This window comes from Gopherus evgoodei, chromosome 8 (assembly GCF_007399415.2).
Source record: "Gopherus evgoodei ecotype Sinaloan lineage chromosome 8, rGopEvg1_v1.p, whole genome shotgun sequence".
Classification (NCBI taxonomy): domain Eukaryota; kingdom Metazoa; phylum Chordata; order Testudines; family Testudinidae; genus Gopherus; species Gopherus evgoodei.
The window spans coordinates 112,488,870-112,503,906 of record NC_044329.1 but is presented as its reverse complement, the minus strand read 5'-3'; the positions used below and the strand labels follow the sequence as shown (position 1 = coordinate 112,503,906).

Below are 15,037 nucleotides of genomic sequence, written 5' to 3'. Positions count from 1 at the left end.
CAAACTTCCTGTCTGTGGCAAGGCTGGAGAGTTTCTCATTCCCGAGCACAGGGCAGCAGGTGCTACCTGCGAGCCCCCAGCGCTTGGCTGATACGGCTCCTGCTTTCTCGCTAGGTGGAAGGGATTGCTTTTCGCAGTATTTAACCCTTCTGACCCAGTGAGGCTGAGCTGTGAAGTGATACCACGGCGACATAAGCCTTAGCAACCGCGGCATAACAAGGCTGCAGCTGGGCGTTGGGTCTGTTAATCCTGCCCTGCTGCACTCCATCTGAGAAGCAGCCTCTTCAAGGCTGTAGGTCACTGTGCCACCACCTTGCCTCATTCTTTGGAAGGACCCTGCTAGCGAGAGACCCCTGCACCGAGATCTGCTAAGGGAGCTGAGACACAAAACGTCTCCTCCTTTTGTTCCCTCAAGAGACGTGTCTGGCCTGGCGGGGGTTCTCCAACTACAGCCCCTCCTGGGGAGCTGTGTTTATATCAGCATAATGGCTGTTATAAAGCACTTAGCGCTCGGATTCCAAGCCTGGAATTCGCTCCTAGGGAACCTGGTGCTCTTAGCTGGGCTGTTCCATTTCGGCACCTAGGGAGCTCACTGACTGACTGGCTGGAGAATTGCTCTAAGTCGGATGGTGCCATTTCCCAGGAGGAGGAGGGGGACAAGGCGGATTTCCATGTGTGCTGTGTCCTGGCTTGCTGACGTGATGCCCTGGTGCATGGGGAGCCCTGGATGTGGGAGCCAGGCCCTCCCCGCGCTGGGCAGAGGCAGGGTGCCGTACAATAGGATGGGAGGTGGTTGTTTCCGTCAGCCTAACGGATGTTTGCATTCTCTGCCCCCCGGCTTCTGCAGAAGAGGTATGCAGCCAGCCCCTACTCGGATGAGATTGTGATGGAAGTGTCTTCAGCGAAGCAGCAGGATGAGCCCGAGATGCTGTGGGTGATGGGACCAGTGCTGGCTGTTATATTAATCATCATCATCGTCATTGCTATCCTGCTCTTCAAAAGGTGAGAGCCAGGCCTGTTCCCCACGCAGCATGTCAGCACCAAGGGACCTCCCTCCTGCCGTCAGACCCAGCGTTCCCTATCTGGATCAGGGCCTACGGGCATGGTGGAGGGCATGCGAAGCAGCATACAGGGCTGGTTTGTAAAGTAGACAGTAGAGAACCGGCTGAGGCATGAATGTGAATCCCCAAGCACAGAAAGAACAGGAGGTGTCCCAGGGCCCCACGGGGCAGTCGGGAGAAGGGGAAGCTATCTGTCCTTGGTGGCATGCTAGGAAGAGTCCCACCACTCTTGCGTTAGCTTCCTCAGGTGGTTTCCAGAGTGTCCTGGTGAAGTTGAAGATGTGGGAGCCTGATTGGCCCCTCTCAGGTGCCCCTACTAAAGAGCCTGCCTGCTTCGCTCCGCCCCTTGGCAGGCCATGGACACTAAGCTAAACCCAGACAGAAATACTGCTCCTCCTCCTGACACGTCCCGCTGGCGCCTTGTGCTCCACGCTGAAGGACCAGCCCTCCAAGCTCCGTGGGTTAGTCCTGATACATGGGCCGTAAGCGCTGTACTGTGACCCTGTATTGTAAGTCTCTGTGATGAGCTGTTGGTTCATTTACATGAGTTTTTATGGCCCGCTCAATTGTAACCAGGTAGAGTCTATCCGCTCACCTCCTGGATTCTCGATCTCTATGTGTATTTTGTGCTGGGGGAAGGGACCTGGCTTTGTTCTCGGATTAAATGGAGCTCTGTGCTGTGCATGTGCAGTCAGTGCCTTTCTGTCTCAGTGATCACCTCCTTTCTTCTGTTTCTGCTCTTCTCTGGATCTAGTAAACAAGAAAGGTAGGAATCCGTTTTCTCTTCCCTCTTTGTTTAAAGTTTAGAATCTACTTCCCCATTTAAGAACCTGCAGCCTGATGTGTCCCGGCTTCCGTATGTGCAGGCGTGGCATAAACCAAGGGTTGAAGGCAGTGGCCACATCCTACCCCTCAGCCTTTAGCGATTCACGTGGCCGACAATCACAGGTCACAGGATTTGTGATAGAGTGTTTCGCAAATGGGTTACAAATCTAGAAATGCGATTGTAAGTGGTTATAGGGGTTTCTTTGCACCTCCAGTCTTTCAACTGAGAACTTAGGTGCCATTCGTCTGTAACATGTATCGTTGTCTCCTGCAGCTGGTAAAGTTTACCCTAACCTTGCCACAGGTGCGATGCCAGCCTGAGGCCGTTGCATTGACAAGGGACTGTGCTGCTTGGGAAGGTGTCATCTGCGCTTGGGCTCCATAATTCAAATCCTGCCTTTACGCATCAGCCCACGCCCAGGTGGCCCTGTGTGGTAATTCACCCATCTCCAGGAAGGTTTCTTTTAAGGAAGTTGACAGACACAAGCGGTTTCTGAGCCACCACAAGGAATGTTTTGTGGAAGCCCAGGGCAGATATTCCCTCATCTGGGTTTCCCTGTCTCTGTCTGCAGGTCCCTTTGGGTGCTGGGCCCAGCTTGGCTTAGTTTTGTTTTTTCTGTGGCTCCCCAGACTCCATTGTGAGATGGACTCTTCAGAAATTATATAACTCTGTTCCATGGTGCTCTTCACTTTCCAGCACCCGACACCCAGTGCCTCCCAGCTCTCCTTCGGGCTCTGAGTCCGGCTGCTTTCTCCTAAGGCTTCGCTCTCTAGCATCTTTTCTGAGGGGTTTTCTCCCTGGAGTTCTAAATCTCAAATGCAGACGGCTTGAGTCCAGCTATTGGTACATTGCATGACAGTCTGGCCAGCCTGGATTTGTTAGTTTCACGGAAGCCCTGTGTGGGCTTTTGAAACGGACTAATATCAGACACCTTTTTGCCTCCTTCCCCACAGAGTCCCAAGTCACATTGCCCAAGGACTTGGGGACCAAAGCACGATAGCATATGCCGTGTCTCACCATGGCGTCCGCGAGCAGGAGAGATGGTGCTGTTGTGTGCGTTTGTCCTTCTCCTTCCATTGATGCTGTAAAGTCCGGGAGCTCTCCTGTCTGGCTCTCAGAGAGTCAGAGGACTTGGTAAATGCTTGGATGACTCCACATGGTGTGAGGATCACATGCTGCTCCTCCTCTGCTGATCACCCCCAATGTCTTGTAGTCCCAATGTCCAGATGTTTTGGCTGCAAACTGAACTTCAGTCATAGTTTGGGTGCCCCCGAGTGAATGAAAGTTCTGCTGCATAGAATCAGTAAATAACGAATGACATCTTGCTGCTCCACACACCAGGCACTAATGCAGAAACCCGTGTGCACAGCTCTGTAGCAGTGTGTAAGTAGTAACACCCTGCACTGGAACAGCACCTTCCCTGGTCGTGTATGTGAGACTCTGGTTACGCACCAGTCTGAAATGCAGCTACTTCTGGGCGGAACATGGCAGCTGTTAACAGTGCCCAGCAACAGATTAGAAAGGGGAGGAAAGCTGTTGAATTTAGATGGGAGGACACACTAAAATTGACCTGGGAGATGGATGACAACCTGCCCGTCTCCTACAGAAAGCTGTGGGGTCTTCGATATTCACCAGTGAGGCAACCCCTCTGGGTTTATGTTTTGTCCAAAAGGCAAAGCCTCCAGTATCCCAGCAGCACCCTCTAGTTCTACACTGCGGCGTTTGGGTCAGCACTGACCCAGAGAAATGTCCCTGCTCCGCGCAGCACAGCGCCCCCAGCACCACACGGGGGCATTCTCCCAGGAGGAGAGAGGTGCCATCTGAAACATCCACAGCGCCTCTTTCAATGCCAAGTTTGCCTTAAAGGTCTCCCGTCCAATTACCAATCAGGTCTGTCCCTCCTTGGCTAGTGAATTACACCAAGATCAGCGCCCGAGGTGGTGACATAAATACAGCATTAAGAGACAACAGTGTGTTTTATTGTCCCGTTAATACATGCCTTGGGTGCCTTCAGCCATTCAAGACCTGTATTAATGGCCTAATAAAACACACCCTGAAGAGTCTTTACACTATTATGCTATGGTTCTCAACATTTCATTTCTTTTACTACTTGGGGGGAAAATTGACTCTATCCTTCCGCTACAGGAAATAGTTCCGAGGGAGAGTAAGAGGTAATGGGGCTTTGCTTCTGATAAATACATTGTCCAGAATATGGCATCTCCTAAGGGCTTCCCACACACTTGCTGGCTAAGGCCCTGTCGTCCTTCAGTGGGAAGTCAGAGTGCTCATCCATGCACTATAGGTGGAGGACCTTAGGCCAGCAACATGGTCCCGCAGAGAGGTGGTGACACAGCTGGGTCTCAAATGCAGGAGTCCTGACTCCTCCTGGCTCCCTGCTCTGAGCACTTCCAGCAACCAGCATGACCCCCGGCTGCAGCCTGGGTCGGGCAGGGAGGGCTCTTACGGGGTTTTGCTTTCACTTGTGACAGTAACTGTGGGGGCTGATTTACCGGCTCAGAGGGGAGTGCAGCAGCTGAGCTCACAGGCAGAGACACCCATCAATATGTTCAGCCCCCTGTGTCTGCCCTGGTGGCCAGGCAGCTGCCTGAGCGCCAGCTGTGTGCATGGTCGTCATGCTGGTCTGTGGGACATGCACTTCCTTGCTGGGCCCCTCAATTGTGTGTTTTCCTTCCCTAGGAAAAGAGCCAACTCCCCCTCGTCCAAGGACGAGCACTCCATTGGCCTCAAGGACTCCCTGCTGGCTCACTCCTCCGACCCTGTTGAGATGAGGCGCCTCAATTACCAGACCCCAGGTAGGATGCTGTTTGCAATCCCTGCTCTCTGGGGTGTTCCGGAGCTCCCTCTCGCCCCTGGCAGACACTGGGCCGAGGGGATTTCGCTCCCGCCACTCTCTGAAGCATTCTGCCCCTTCCCAGCCACAGCGATAACGCCAGTGGTCTTTGTGCAGAGTCCCCACGTCTCTGCCCTGTGAGCTGACATGCTGCTCCCCGGCCGTGTCACCACAGGCCTGCAGGAGGCAGAAGCCTGGTGTGCGTCAGGCCCTCCCACTCCCTGCTCGTAAGCAAGGCTTGTACCCTGCAGGGTGTGGCTGATCAGGAGGAAGTGCTGAGGCTCTGGCAGGGAGACTTCAGGGCTCAGGGGAGCTCTGAGGATTTTCCATTCTGACCTGCCCCAGGGCGCTGACCATGTCTGAGGAGTCTCAGCTTTGCTAACAAGCCAAACGAGGGAGACGCAGTGCTGTCAGACAGCAGCTGTGTCTGGGCAGGGTGAGCCTTTCCCACGCTGAGATCTGAGCAATGGCTGAAGAGGAGGGTTACCCCTGCTCTGCTCGTGTGAGGAAGAGAGGGGAGCTGTGAGCAAAGCTGCTCCCCAGCGCAGAGAGGGATGCTGCTGGAGGCAGTGCTGGCAGACCAGAGGACGAGGGTTCGGTCACACCCAGTGATTTCTGCATGCAGTCTATTGCCGTGGAGCATCGCCAGTCTGCGGTGCCTGGAGTCCGTTGACGGTGTGTCAGCCACTGGAGGCAGCTGTACTTTCCAGAGCAGAGACGTCGCATGCTGCTGCTTTGTAGCCCACGTGTCTCTGACGGCTCTGAAAGCACCAGGCCTGTCATTAGTGTGATCAGAGACCAGCAGGCCCAAGCTAATTGAGCTGCGTTGTCGATGCAGCAGAAGGGCGGTGGGGCTCTCCGCGGTGGGGGCAGTTAGCAGTAAATGAAGGCACGCCCCGGTCCCTGCTGCCTTCCAGCCTTCCTAGGACATAACTTACTTTTCCTTTCTTCCTGCTGCTCCTCCGGCTAAAAGCTTTTGTCTAATGGGAAGCTTTTGAAGGGAGTGTTTCCTGATGGAAACCTGCTGGGTCTGGGCAGGGAGGGGCAGCGAGAGCTGGCTGTTGGAGCCAGCACCATTTCCCAGCTCTCCCCTTCCTCTGCCGAGGAATCAGCGCGGCTTGTTCAGTGCAGCGCTATCCTGGGAGCGGCTTGAGAGGGGAGGTTGGACAGGGCCAGGATTAGGGGGCTGCTCGGCAGTACTCCTGCCAGGCTCGTGTTCCAGATTGGATGGGAAGGATGTGGTGACAGCTCTGCCATAAAGAGTGGGCTGTGGGTCTCCTCAGGGTATGAAATAAGGCAGATATTATGCAGCGGCTTTGGAGAAGATTGTTTGCTGCTGTCTTGGGAGAGGGAGGAGCAGAGAGCTCTCAGCCAGGGCTTTGCCAGCACCCAGCGTGCAGGGCTGAGACGGGCTGGGGACAGGTGAGTTGCAGCAGCAGGGCCCTAGGGTGACAGTACCTGGGGGTTTGCTCAGCCTGCTTATGTGCTGGACACGTGCTTTCCATGCCCCAGCGAGAAGCAGCCATGGCTGCTTGCAATTATTTGAGCACTGGGGCTGGTTGGGATTTTGAGTAGGTTCCTGTCCCTGCAGGGGCCCTGGATGTGTTCATAAGCCCTACCCTTGCGTACTCCAGAGCATGTCAGATATGCTTCTGTCACATGCTGCACAACGGGGCAAGACCTACCCAGACCTGCGCAAGAACCACATTGGGTGGGCAGGGGGGTGCAGGCCACCCCCTGCCCCATCCTCCTGGCATCAGGACAAACGGAGCAGGCGTAAGGGAAGGAAAGCCCAGTTCCCCAGAGGTGGCTCCGTTCCCTTGGCCGCTGAGCCCATTTCTCCTGCCATCTGGTGCTTCCCTCCCAAGCAAAGTCACTTCCTGTCCCTCCAGTGCTGCTGCTGAGTCTCATGGCTAGAAATGAGGAGAGTGAGCTGGTGAATGAAGGGGCATTGACGGACTCTGAGCCCGGGGGCCCAAATGGCACCTGTACTGTCCCCCCTCCGAGATGCATCCCCAGCACTGTACGGGCACAATACGAACAAGACCTGTTGGAATCTGACCTGCTCGGGCTGGTGGCTGATAGTCCCTGCTGGAGACCACAGAGGCAGGGAAAACCTTGTTTAATACATAATTAATCCGCCTGCCATTATTAAATATTAAGCCTTACCGCTTTAATGGTTCCTGCTCCAGGCCCAGGTTAGTTCACGAATTGTCAGCCTCTTGGTACTAATGTGCTGTTTTGTCAGGCGGTGTCTCTGCTAAGTGGTAGAGGCGTTGTGGTGAGCCCAGCTGTGGCAGCTGGAATTCCAGAGGCAGCTAGGTTGGCAGTGCCAGGTTCTCTGTCTACCAGGAAGAATGTGATTCCATCCCCCTCCCCAGTGCACGTCCGCACCTTAACCTCACCCCTGCTTCCCCCGGAGGCGTGGGCAGTGGTAGGTTTGCAGGCAGATGACAGAGGGTCAGGGTGGGCTGTGTATTCATTTCAAATGCTCGGAGCAGCACTTCCCTTGGTACCCCAGCTGCAGTAAAGTGCGCTGGTGGGGGTTAAAAACGTACTCTTCATCGTCCGCTCCCCAGCCAGGCAGCGCGCCCGTGTGGTTCAGCTTAATGCGGGAGGGAGCCTCCAGCTTGCCCTTGCTTTTCTGCAGCAAACTCTGCTCTTTCCTTTGCATCCTCATCTCTCTGCCTTTCCCTCTGAACCTCTGCGATGATTGTCTGAAGGCTAATGGGATTTCTGTTCTTGCCCCGTTTTTTTTTCTTTGCAGGTTCCAGTGTCCCCTGTTGCCCGAATATCTCAAGTTAGTTTTCACTCCTCCTGTATTTATCTTGACACTTTGCTTTTCTTTCTCTTCCCTTTCTCTCTTGTGTCTGTAATTTTTGTTACGATGTCATTGAAGGTCACTCTCACTCTCAGCAGATTAGAGTGGCAGTAATTTCACTTTTGAACATGATTAATGGGCCAAGACCTCCCACACAGGCCAGGTTCTGGTACTATTTGCATCACACTCCAGCAGTTCAGCACAGCACAAAAGCAGTCTGGGGGCTGCAAGGCTTTTGGCCTTGAGGAGCTCACTAAAATCATCCCAGCTGATTAGCAAACAACTGTTTCTCTTCAGAGCTGCATTCCAGTCCCAACTCATGCAGCCCAGTCTGCTGTGTTGCTTGGCAGATCGCTGGGCACAACTGGGCATGGGGCACTCTGCAGCTGTGAAGTCCCATCTCAGGTGTGGGCAGGACAACAGACATTTCTTTCGAGATGGCCAATTAATCCCCTAAAAGGAGAAATTGAAGGGTTTTCCATGGCCCGGGGTTGAACACACTTTCCTTTCGCCTTGGATGGACCAGCTTCCAGTGTGGCTCTGACCACTGGTGAAATACAGCGGAGGGGACAGGGTGTCTGTGTGCTGAGGGCCACTTGTCAGGGCTTGTCTACACGTGGAGTTATTCCGGAATGGCTGGTCCACTTTAAATCTACACCTTGCATTAATCCAGAATAACGTCAGTGCATACACAGCCCTCAGCCTTCAAATCACCATGCAGCTGCCCAGACCGCAGGGCCTGGCTGAGAGCCAAGCCCAGAGCAGCGTGGGAGCGGAGGTGCATGGGTAGCTGGAGTCTCGGTTTCTCATGAGCCTCAGACTGAGTCCACCCCCAAATAATCGTAAAGGTCTGCCCTCGCTGCTGCGGAGCACACGGGTTCAGGAGAGAGACCTGGGAATGGCAGCCCTGGCCAGTGCTAAGGGCTTTGCAGTTGCAGGGGATTAGTGGGGATCTCTGGCCTCCCCCACGAAGCGCCTGCTGGAGCGTTCCCAGCACTTCTCTGCTCTCCACTCTGCCTGCAAAAGCGTGTTGAAGTCATGGAGCTGTGCAGAGCAGAGCCCTCCAGACCCCTCCCCCTGGCATCTGTGGGTGCTGTTCTGGAACCACTGTGCTGGGGAAGGTGTTGCACCTCTCCCCCGGGGCTGCTCTTGGAGCTCAAGTGCTCCCAGCCTGCTGCAGCATGGCCCTGACCAGGGATCCCACCTGGCACGGAGCAGCTGCACCCTGTGAGGTGAGCTTGGTCCCTTGGCTCTGCCGTGCTGAGGCAGGGACTGCACTAGATTCACACACAGCACACACTGCAGGTACCTTCCGGCCGGTGCCCTCTCCCTGCCAGCTCTCTATGCCCATTCGTTGCAAAGGCTACTCCCTGGTGGCCTGGCTCAGCGTGTGAACAGCCAGGGGCTACGGAGCGCTGATCTGTGCCTTCTGCCTCAGTGTGCAGCAAGTCGCTGGTGAGACGACCCTAATGCCAGGTCGGTTGTCCGGCAGTGCTCTCTGCCACGGCAGGGGTGGTGCTCGCAGCACTTGGCAGAGGGAGGCAGCACGTGTGGGGCGGACTCAGAGCAGTGTGCGGGTCCCTTTATATGGTGGGGACAGGCCCGCCTGGCTGGGAAAGCTGGTGGTTTTCCCAATGGCTGCATTGAAATGTGCAGCGACACTTGCACCTGTCAGCTGATGGCTTGTGACTGCTGCGTGAGATGCTCCTGCTGGATCGTCCCAGCAGCCCGTCGCTGCCAGCCAGGGCACCCAGAGGCTGCCGAGCTGTCAGAAGGCTCCTGGCTGGGCTCCAGCCTGCCTCCCTGTGTGCATATCAGCAGCATCGCCCGTTAATCATCATTAACCACGTGGGGTTCTGGGAGACCCACAGAGCAGCCTGCGGTGTCCCAAGCCCCGAGAACTTGGATGGGCTGTTTTACAGCCACGTTCCTGCCAGTTCGTCAGTTCAGGATCAGGGCAAAGGGTCCTTCGGGGCCTGGGCTGTAAACGCCAAGTGCTGTAATGAGGCTCTCTCCTCTGCCCTCTGTCCTGTCCCCGGGTGATACAGCCCATTCCTCCTGGGGCTCTGCTGCCAGACGTGCGCTCCACTGCCCTGCGCTCATCACCAGGGACAGGCGCTAGCAGCAGGGCCGTGTGCCATCAGCGCTCAAACACACTGGCCATGGGTACTTGAGAAATGCAGGCCAGCTCCCTCCAGGGCACCCAGCTCCCACCAGCCTGCCCGCACAGTGCTGGAGGCAGTCAGTCAAGTGGGTGCGAGGCCTGCGGTACACACAGTGCTCTCACTCACAGCGGCTGGTTTGAGACGCAAGGGGCGGGCCTGCAGCCGGGAATCGGGCTGGCCTGCTCGGCGGGTAAATAGCATCTGGGGCGCATGCCCCTTGGGCTGCTGCGAAGACTAGCCATGGCAGGGGCTCAGTAGCCCCTCTGAGGACCCTGTAATCGTTAGGGGTAAGTCCTGAGACCACCCCTCCCCCGGGGAAAGCTGGCGCTCTTGAGAATGAGTGTGTTCAACCTCAGGCTGAACGGGAGCCCCAGCAGAGCAGTACCCGCCTCCTCGGCCTGTGAACGGAGTGGGGCTTCCCCTCTGCACGGCCCCCAGGCCCTGGGCCCACAGCCTGCGGTGCTGTCATGTCTGAGCATGCTCACCTGGCCATGCCCATCCCGTCTGTTCTGTCACCCGTGCAGCATGCCATGTGCCATCCACCCTGCCCAGCGCGTCCCATCCTCACTGTCCACGTGCCGGCCGCGCACGCCTCTGGGCCTGGGTGCAGAGCAGTAACTCTCCCCTCCCCCTCTCTTCGGCCTGCCAGGTATGCGAGACCACCCGCCAATCCCGGTGACGGATCTCGCTGACAACATCGACAGGCTGAAGGCCAACGACGGGCTGAGGTTCTCCCAGGAGTACGAGGTGAGCTGCAGAGAGGAAGACAGGTGTGCGTGGCATTGCCCAGAGCCGGGCGCCGCAGGGAGGCGCTGGGCCATGGCAGCATCCCCCAGAGGAGGCAGCGTTGAGCTGCTCCCGTGGGTGACAGAGCTGTACAGATGGGGCCCTACCCTGGGCCGTGTCCTTGGGCAGCAGAGCGCTTGCTGGCCCTGGTGGTGCCAAGAGCCTAGCCTGGCTCAGCCCGGTTACAGACGCAGAGAGTGCGAGAGCAGAGGGGTTCCTGGGTCTCAGAACAAGCGCAGCGACGGGTGTGGCGCTGTTTGACCCAGGCCTAACACGGGCGCTCGGGCTGCAAGCCGCGCCCTGAAGCTCTGCCGAGGCTCCTCAGGCCAAACCCCCAGCTCCTTTCACGCTCACAGCTTCTCTGTGCACCTCCCGCGGGGTTACCCCCTTTCCTGGCTAGTCCCTCAGCTCCAGCCCCCAGCTGCTTCCCTCGTCACACGGCGTAGCTGTCCTCAAGCACCCAGGCCTGGTCTGCAGCGCCCTGGTGTCCCACATCTGTCCTGTGACACTAAACGCTCTGCTCTGCTGATACCCCTCGGTCCTGCCCTGCCTCTCCCTGGCCCCCCCACACACACACGCTCTGCTGATACCCCTCGGTCCTGCCCTGCCTCTCCCTGGCCCCCCCACACACACACGCTCTGCTGATACCCCTCAGTCCTGCCCTGCCTCTCCCTGGGCTCCCCGTATTCCTGCTCTGCTGATACCCCTCAGTCCCACCCTGCCTCTCCCTGGGCTCCCCCTAGTCCTGCTCTGCTGATACCCCTCAGTCCCACCTTGCCTCTCCATGCCCCCCCACACACACTCGCTCTGCTGATACCCCTCAGTCCCGCCCTGCCTCTCCATGCCCCCACACACACACCCGCTCTGCTGATACCCCTCAGTCCTGCCCTGCCTCTCCCTGGGCTCCCCCTATTCCTGCTCTGCTGATACCCCTCGGTCCTGCCCTGCCTCTCCCTGGGCTCCCCCTAGTCCTGCTCTGCTGATACCCCTCAGTCCCACCTTGCCTCTCCATGCCCCCCCACACACACTCGCTCTGCTGATACCCCTCAGTCCCGCCCTGCCTCTCCCTGGGCTCCCCCTATTCCTGCTCTGCTGATACCCCTCAGTCCTGCCCTGCCTCTCCCTGGGCTCCCCCTATTCCTGCTCTGCTGATACCCCTCGGTCCTGCCCTGCCTCTCCCTGGCCCCCCCCCACACACACGCTCTGCTGATACCCCTCAGTCCCGCCCTGCCTCTCCCTGGGCTCCCCCTATTCCTGCTCTGCTGACACCCCTCAGTCGCGCCCTGCCTCTCCATGCCCTCCACACACACCCGCTCTGCTGGCACCCTCGGTCCTGCCCTGCCTCTCCATGCCCCCCCCCACACACACACACCCGCTCTGCTGACACCCTCAGTCCCACCCTGCCTCTCCATGCCCCCCACACACACCCGCTCTGCTGGCACCCTCGGTCCTGCCCCGCCTCTCCATGCCCCCCCCCCGACACACACACCCGCTCTGCTGACACCCTCGGTCCCGCCCTGCCTCTCCATGCCCCCCCCACACACACCCCCGCTCTGCTGACACCCTCGGTCCTGCCCTGCCTCTCCATGCCCCCCCCCCATGCCCTCACACACACACCCGCTCTGCTGACACCCTCGGTCCCGCCCTGCCTCTCCATGCCCCCCCCCCCACACACACACCTGCTCTACTGACACCCTCGGTCCTGCCCTGCCTTTCCCTGGCTCCCTCTCCCCCCGCACCTCTGCTGATACCCCTCAGTCCCGCCGTGGCGCTCCATGCCCCCCAAACACACACCTCTCCTGCTCTGCTGATACCCCTCGGTCCTGCCCTGCCTCTCCCTGGGCCCCGCCTACTCCCGCTCTGCTGACACCCCTCAGTCCCACCCTGTCTTTCTTTGCTGATACCCCTCGGTCCTGTCCTGTCTCTCCCAGGGCTCCCCCTACACGCGCTCTGCTGACACCCCTCAGTCCCACCCTGCCTCTCCATGCACAGACACACTCCACTTCCCTGGAGTGGAGCCATTCGCCAGGCTGGCTGATCAGCTTGAAAACTTGTCTTGGGGGGAGAAGCTCCCATGCAGCCATTAGAGCCGCAATGGCAGTCAGAATGTTTTCCTCAGCTTGCACGCATCCCTGGGGGAGCTGCTGACACCCCTTGGTCCCGCCCTGTCTCTCCATGGGCCCCCCCACCCCCGCTCTGCTGATACCCCTCGGTCCTGCCCTGCCTCTCCCTGGGCCCCCCCATTCCTGCTCTGCTGACACCCCTCAGTCGCGCCCTGCCTCTCCATGCCCTCCACACACACCCACTCTGCTGATACCCCTCGGTCCCACCCTGCCTCTCCCTGGGTACCCCCCCTGCACCTCCCCTGCTCTGCTGACACCCCTCAGTCCCACCCTGTCTCTCCATGCACACACACACCCCCGCTTTGCTGATACCCCTCGGTCCTGTCCTGTCTCTCCCAGGGCCCCCCCTACTCCCGCTCTGCTGACACTCCTCAGTCCCACCCTGCCTCTCCATGCACTCACACGCCCCACTCCCCCGGAGTGGAGCCATTCGCCAGGCTGGCTGATCAGTTTGAAAACTTGTCTTGGGGGGAGAAGCTCCCATGCAGCCATTAGAGCCGCAGTGGCAATCGGAATGTTTTCCCTGGCTTGCACACATCCCTGGGGGAGCTGCTTCAGCTGTGTGAGGCGTAACTCGTAAATCCCCCTCCCTCCGAAGTATTAGAGTGGCTAGCTTGGGATGGATCCCTGTGCATGTGTTATCGCGGCTGTTCGAAATGTTATCTGCCTCTGCCTGTGGCCTCCCATTGCGGGAGCCTGTCTCCATTGATTTATGAGATGGGATCGGACACTTCCCCACAAGGTAAGACTATACATGGTGGAAAGGAAGCGAGCAAGGTGAGGGACAAATTGCAGCCAGCTGGAGAGGTGCTGTGTGATGGAGGAGACTGGGCATATCGACCACACCGTGCACAGCTCTCCTGAGCCAGGGAGATGCCGTGTCACCATTAATGCCGCTAGCTTGCAGCTCGGTGCGTGTGCCCTGAAATGCCATTACCCCCATTTTGTGTGTCTGCGTGCCGTGAGCACGGGCAACCCTGCGCACACACCTACCTGCCTGCCTCATTCTTTTGTCTGAGTCCAACTGAAATTTAAAGCAAAACTCTCAGATCTGATTCTGTCTTTTCTGTATCCCATGAAAGGCCTGTGGGTGCTTGGATGCAGTGTCCAGTGCTCTGGGTATCCGCCTGTGGGATTTGTCTCTGCCATTCAGAGCCTGCCACACAATAGCGAGCTCTTGAACTGCTTCAGAAAATTAGCTGTTAAGTAAATTCCCTTAACCATTTTCCTGTGCTGCTCTCTTCTCCTCCTCCCTTTTCAGAGTACCATGGCTGGCTGAGAGCACCAGATCAGTTGTACTTTCCGTGCTGAAGCAGCTACTAAAGAGCTGATTGTTGCGTGTAATTCCTTCCCATGGATTCTGCGCATTTGACTCCAGATTTGGGTGGAGTGACTGAACGCAGCACGGTCAGAAGGCACCGGCACTAGGGTGGGCTGGAGTAGGTGTGCACCAGGTGCTCAGAGTCACTAGTGCAAATGGGGTTGTCACAGCCCCGCCGAGTCAGGATCTAGGAGTGGAATTAGCCAGGGAGCCTGGCGCTCCGGGCTGGATGTCCTGGGGCACTCGGAAGGGAACCATGCTCCAGGGATGTGGAAATAGCACAGGAGAGGGCAGCGCGCTGCAGCCTGGGTGAGCTCGTGCAGGAAGCAGCAACTGCTGCTCCCTGAGAGAACTCTGCACACTCGGAAGCACTGGCCTCCAGTGCTCACTGCCCCGACTTCTGCAGTGAGAGAGCAGACGCCTTGTGCCTGGGCTGGCTGCAGGCCTGGTCTGGGGAGCAGTGCAGCGGGGTGAAGATCGCCCTGGAGGCCCTAGTTTTAGGAAGAGCCATAGTTTGTGTTTTCCCATAGAAGCCAACAGCCCGGAGTGTGTGTGTGGAGTGCATTCCAGGCGCGGCAGGCAGCCCAGACTCAGGGCAGATCTTTAGCAGCTGGCAGTGAGCTGGGCTCAAGAGTGCAGTTACCTGGGCTCCTGGGCATGGAGCTCCAGAACAGAGCCGGGAACCCCAGCTCCTGCCGGTGGGCCGACGGCACCCTGGGCACGGGAGCTCCCGGGGGCTGCAGCCAGGTGTGAGCCGGAAGGGTCCACGCTGGAACGGAGCAGGGAGCAGGCAGGGTTAATGGACGGCTGGAGCCCTGGGGCCGCCAGGCATGGGGCAAGGGGGTCTGGCAGCAGCTCTCCAGTGAGAGCCCTTGATTTACAGCCGGGGATTAATGGAATTACCGAAGGACAAGGGAGCTCAGCCGGTTAATTATTTATCTGGCTCTTGATGGGTTTGTGCTGAGGCTGTGTTAGAGCTCCCCCTGTTGGACACCTGTCTGCACTGCAGCCGCGACGTGCCCCGCAGGCAGGGCAGGCTGCACCCGCTGGGGATCGCTGGGCCGTGTGGTTCCTGCCCCGGCG

General features: G+C 58.0%; 1 protein-coding gene across 21 annotated transcripts in view; it reads left to right on the top strand.

The window, feature by feature from the left end:
• Nucleotides 1-15,037, top strand: part of PTPRF (protein tyrosine phosphatase receptor type F) — a 630,174-nt gene that overhangs the window by 573,379 nt on the left and 41,758 nt on the right. For 10 of the 21 annotated variants that reach the window (XM_030572314.1, XM_030572312.1, XM_030572306.1 and 7 more), the window contains 5 exons: nt 848-1,002; nt 1,816-1,827; nt 4,585-4,700; nt 7,506-7,538; nt 10,374-10,471. In XM_030572314.1, coding sequence (XP_030428174.1) covers nt 848-1,002; nt 1,816-1,827; nt 4,585-4,700; nt 7,506-7,538; nt 10,374-10,471 — 414 coding nt within the window. The remainder of the gene's footprint in view (nt 1-847; nt 1,003-1,815; nt 1,828-4,584; nt 4,701-7,505; nt 7,539-10,373; nt 10,472-15,037) is intronic. The other 11 variants (XM_030572313.1, XM_030572301.1, XM_030572318.1 and 8 more) reach the window with 3 other exon arrangements.